The 5,238-nt window shown below is 33.2% G+C and overlaps 2 protein-coding genes across 4 annotated transcripts in view; both read right to left on the reverse strand.

Moving 5' to 3' along the window:
- The window catches only part of LOC118737886 (phosphoribosyl pyrophosphate synthase-associated protein 2), a 145,754-nt gene that overhangs the window by 27,800 nt on the left and 112,716 nt on the right, over positions 1-5,238 (reverse strand). The window lies entirely within an intron of this gene.
- The window catches only part of LOC118736735 (sodium-independent sulfate anion transporter-like), an 11,096-nt gene continuing 7,479 nt past the window's right edge, over positions 1,622-5,238 (reverse strand). The window contains exon 7 of the mRNA XM_036466751.1: positions 1,622-1,637. Within this exon, the coding sequence (XP_036322644.1) occupies positions 1,622-1,637 (16 nt within the window). The remainder of the gene's footprint in view (positions 1,638-5,238) is intronic.

Consider the following 5,238-nt stretch of genomic DNA (forward strand, 5'->3'; position numbering starts at 1 on the left):
TAAGCACATCCATAGACACGCTAGTAAGTATACTTCAAATGACGCCAGACAGCAACACTTGGAGACTGTCTGGCAAGGCATTAGTTACGCACCGCACGTTTCGTAACTGACTCCGATCTACTGTAATACGGATGCAGGGCATGCAAATCGGCTCTTGCTAGTTGGCTGCCATCTGAATTCAAAAGCTTCGAAGTGTTTATCAGCGCCGACCAGGGAGAGCTTTAAACGGCTTATTTGTGTATGTATCTTTTAGCTGTGTTGTGGTTTTTGCCCAAGTTGAAAACATGTTGACGTCTTGAATTGTGTACCAAGTTTGGTATATGTGGATCTACATATTTAGTGTTTCATCTGATGAGTTCACACGTAATAAAGGCCCTATCTTCAGTTTTTGTTTTACAGCGCAGTTAATAAACTTAGTAAAAAACTAAAGTTCGTAAATTGGGAATTTCTAAAAAAATACTGGGTTTTAATAAGCACTGAAAATAATTTACTGATTTAGGATTGATTTAAATTCTATTAGGGCTTGAAAATTTCTATGTAAAATTTATTGGTATTTCTTGAATTAACCAGAGTTCTGTATGAAATTAAAAAAATAGGTTCTTGTGGTTTTTGCTGTTAAATAAGCTACTTATATTTTTATTTAAAAAAATTAGAAAAATTTGGTATGAATAATATAAATAAATAAAATCTGTGACTGTGTATACTATCATACCAACAGAGTTGATTATGACGCCAGTCCACCATTAACGACGTCCAAATCGCGATCGCTAGCGATCGACAAAATTTACTGCGTTCGTGTGAAATGAGCAACCACGTGACCATTGTGTGTCGCTGATGTTGGTGTTGTTGACCGGCGACATTCTTGGGGAAGCCGTTTGTGAAGATTATACGGTTGACAAACGGGCTAGCTTATTTGCATAAACAGCCTTTATTTGCTTTAACTCATGCATTTTCCTCTTTCAAATGCCCATAAGCAGCCGAACAAATGCATGAAATTTTTGGAAATTAATCAGGGGAATTTTCGATGACAACACTGGTAAAAACGGCCAGTAAGTGATAGTTGCTGGCTACATGCCTGTAGCTGCCAGGTTCGATTCTCGGTTGGAGCTATTTCCAAAAAAAAAATTTGGTTTTTATTATTTATTTTATTTCTTTTTCATTTTGTTTGATTTATATATTTAATTTTACTTTATTTTATTTTCATTTGCTTTATTTTACATCACATTTTTTATTTTACTATTAGTTAATTTAAGTGTTTAGAGTTGAATTTTTTTAAAAAGTCAGCAACAACTAACGGAAAGCAACATTAAAAAATATAGAAGTTATTATAAAAAATGAATAAAAGCGAAATAAATGAAAATTCCATTGACTGTAGGACTCGAACCCACAACCTTGCGGCTCGTTAATCCGCAATACTGCCGTCATTCAAGGCAAAACTATTATGCGCATTTGTGTGGTAGTTTATCTGCATAAGCATGCCCGTCTGTCTAGAGTTTTAGCCAGCTAAACGGGTATGAGTGCCATGCGAGACACTAGATTTGCTAAAGCCACGACTTAAAAGTATAGACAAAATATATACATATGTATGTATGTACATTAACGTGGGCTGAAAATCCGCTTTCTAAGAGTATTGATTGCTAATAGAAAAAAATAAGGTATATTATGCTTTAAAAAGAATCTTTGCGAAAGATAAAAAGTGTTGGTCAATATCTTAGGCCCGCCCAAGTCTATCAAAGTCCAAAGTGGTAAAAAAAAATATTTTTATTTTTCATTTTTATCCGTGACTAATTTGTTATCAGTTTTAATGATTAATCTCACATCTACCAACGTTAATGTTAGAATAGCTGTAGTAGCACGGTTACTAATGCTGTACCTTTGACTTGCTGAAGCAGACTCTTTGAACTTGATTATATTTTGATTAAACTTTAAATTTGATTTTATCAAAAATTTAATAAACAGACGTAAAGTGTATTTTCTTCACAAAAAAATACATTTTTCCAATGATTTAATTTCTTGTATAATTAGCAATTTATAAATTATTTTTTACCCATAAATAAAAATTAAAAATATTTTTTTTTACCAAAATTGCAATTATCTCCGAAGCTATTAGTCCTACATAGTTTGGTATATGGACGTTTTTTCTAGAGAATTAAATTTGCGATCGAAATAAACTAAGAAACAAGATATTGACCAAAAATTTTCATCTTTCACACAGTTTTTTCTTAGTAAGCCAAATTGTTGCTATTAGCAATCAAAATTATAAAAAACGGATTTTCGGCTACACTGAAATATTTTATTTCTCTTCGTCTTTGTCCCTTTTAATTAAATTACGAACAATTCAGATTTGAGTTTAAACACATTACATATACATACTTATGTAACTACTTTAAACCGTGATCAATGTCTCAGCCAGTGCTTCTGTGGTTAAAACTCAAACACGTGAGTTTCCATAATACGAGTCATCGCACAATATTTTAGCTTCGTTTTACCTAGAACACTCCGCTTACTTACACATGGCGTGTCAACGTAATGAGAAAAGTTTCAGAGTCAAGATAAAGTATCTGTTATTGGATTATTTCAGGAAATATTCGCTATGAAAATTCAGCTTCTACGATAATTTTCGATCAGTTTAGGCTGAGTGAGAAATAGTGTCTATTGTAATTGTGGTCCGGTGATTGTAACGGTGTTTTTTTTTTTTTAATTTACTAATCGGACAGCCACAACATACAGCTCTCATACATCTGATTGTTCGAAATGCAATTTCGCGTTATAACTCCTCTACTTAAGCAGTGAAGAACGTAAAATTTCACCCAATTTTAATTAAGCCGAAACAGCATTGAACTTGGATTACTTAGAGGATATTATCAGGAAGCGCAGGTCACCAGTTACAGTCATCAAGGACGATTTATTCCACAAAACTTTAATTTGTTTATATGTTTTCTTTGATCCTCGTATAGTTTAGGAATCTCGCGAGATCCCTTGGCCGAATACCATTTATTTAGGTCATGTGCTTCTAGGTAGGGGCGGCAGTCATTGAATGGCAATCGATTTGTACCCCGTTTATTTTTATTGAGTCAATGCTTGCTTTTATGCTGCTTTAGGTCTTCTAGTTGATATTTCCGGGATAAAGGACTTCTTTTTACCACGCATATGTAATACTTTCGCATAACAGAGCTCCATGACAGACCGATTAAGGGTCCTGGACTCATGAATCCGTACGCAGCCTCTATGCCCAGAATTCCACCCAAATGAGGTAAACCCGGTTTCTGAATGCGATGGTTATTAAGAGCTGAAATTGTTTTCAGCAGCCACCCACCCACCTGAGCTCGAAAAAGCAAAATTTCGGATAAAATATATTACCTCAAACGAGACATTTGAAAAAAAATGTCAAGTTTTTTTTTTTTAATCTTCAATCGTAACCCTTTTTTAAGCTTGCACAAGATTATTTATAGAATAAGAAATCGTGCAAAACTCTTCGTCAACGTGAAAAATTAAAACATAGATAGTATAAATGTATGTATGTATGTCAAATCGAACTTTCTGATTCTATTTCCGCGGTGAATTTAGAAAATTTCACATTCAACTTGTAAACAGACATTCGTAGGGGGATAACAGCAAAATGCGTAGAAAAAGCCAGTTTAGTTTAGTTTAGTTACCACTAAAGCGATTACCGACTTTTTGCTGGGTTGTACCAAACTCGGTATGATTATAGCGATTCCCACATAAAATAAAAACGTCACGCCCACTTTTCATATAACGGTATATTTCAGAAATGTTTGAAACTTCGGTAGTTTGAAATTTAAGGACTCTAACTTACTCAAAATTTATACTAATAAGACTCTGTAGTTTTCAGCACACTTCAGGAAAACTTTAGCTAATACTTGCACCGGGTCTTTAATGTTCGGCTCCTCCCGAACTTAAGACTTTTTTACTTGTTACACTTAAGGCTAGGATATGTCAAAAACCTGGCGTCATAGAGCCCATCTGCGGGCAGATTGCAGTTCAGCGCATCAAAGTCCTTCGGGAATATATGTTAGTGTTTCTGCTTCTTGACCCTTGTTGGCCTGTGTAATTAATTCACAACACAACTGTCATTTGCATTCAATATGTTGCTTTTATTCATGGATTCATTCATGTAATATGTATCATAAATACATACTTAAGTACGTATATACACACAGATGTGAGTACATTAGGGTGGTCCAAAATAAGTAAAGTCGGAATTTTAACGCTCTCACCCCCTCGAATTGTTCTATATCGAAAAAACTATACCCCTATTTTCTTATTTTGAAATCAAAAAATATTTAGAGGACGCTCAAAGCGCTCAAAGTTTTCCATGTATTTTATATGGAAAAAAACAACTGTTCGTGGAAATGGTGTGGAATCGTTGAAAATCAATATTTTTCGTTCGGGAAACTCTGGTTCTCTTCAGGAGACTTCCAATAACCATACCCAGTTGCTTATTTAACAATTTTTTATACTAAAGATTTTTCATTTATCCCCCTGTTGCATTTGCTAGGGGTTCTGGCGGACCTTTTTAATATAGTTACTATGAAAAAATGGTTAGAAAATTAATTGGGTATTATTATTATTGGAAATCTCCTGAAAAGGAACAGGGTTTCTTTTTGGACCACCCTAATGCACATATATGCTCGTTTGACAAACTTAACGGTTGTATATAAAACTATACAATTTAACAGCTACTTAATTTCTCTATAGGTAGTTATACATACTTACATAAATACACACATAAGTTGGTATTGTATAAATAAACAATGTACATAGATACACATGTGTGTTGACAAATGAACTACCTTAGTAGTATAGCTTTGTGTGTATGGATATGTATTTTTCCTATAAGTAGAATTGTCGTATTAATATGTCTACTGTATATTAACTATAGATAACTAATAAGAGTTCATTTATCTTTTAATTACTTAAGGCAGGGTCATGCTTTCACTACAAATTTTGATAAAGCAAAAGTTTTTTTTTTAATAAGGTTCTGATATGCAGTTAATTGTTATTGAATGTTAACCTATTTTTAAAGCTAAGGAATAAAAGCTACAGCTGCAGAAATTTGTATCGCCTTCCAAAGTTTATTCATACATATTTACAAGGCTATATTCCATTCATTGCGTCATAATAATTTCCATTTAAAAAAATAAGAAACTTAGAAAAATACTCTTTCGCTTAAAAAAAATAAAAATTTTTAATAGAATCATCTTTGAATAAAAAAAT

Source organism: Rhagoletis pomonella, unplaced genomic scaffold (assembly GCF_013731165.1).
Source record: "Rhagoletis pomonella isolate Grant_MI unplaced genomic scaffold, Rhpom_1.0 Rhpom_scaffold_00004, whole genome shotgun sequence".
In the NCBI taxonomy this organism is placed as follows: Eukaryota; Metazoa; Arthropoda; class Insecta; order Diptera; family Tephritidae; genus Rhagoletis; species Rhagoletis pomonella.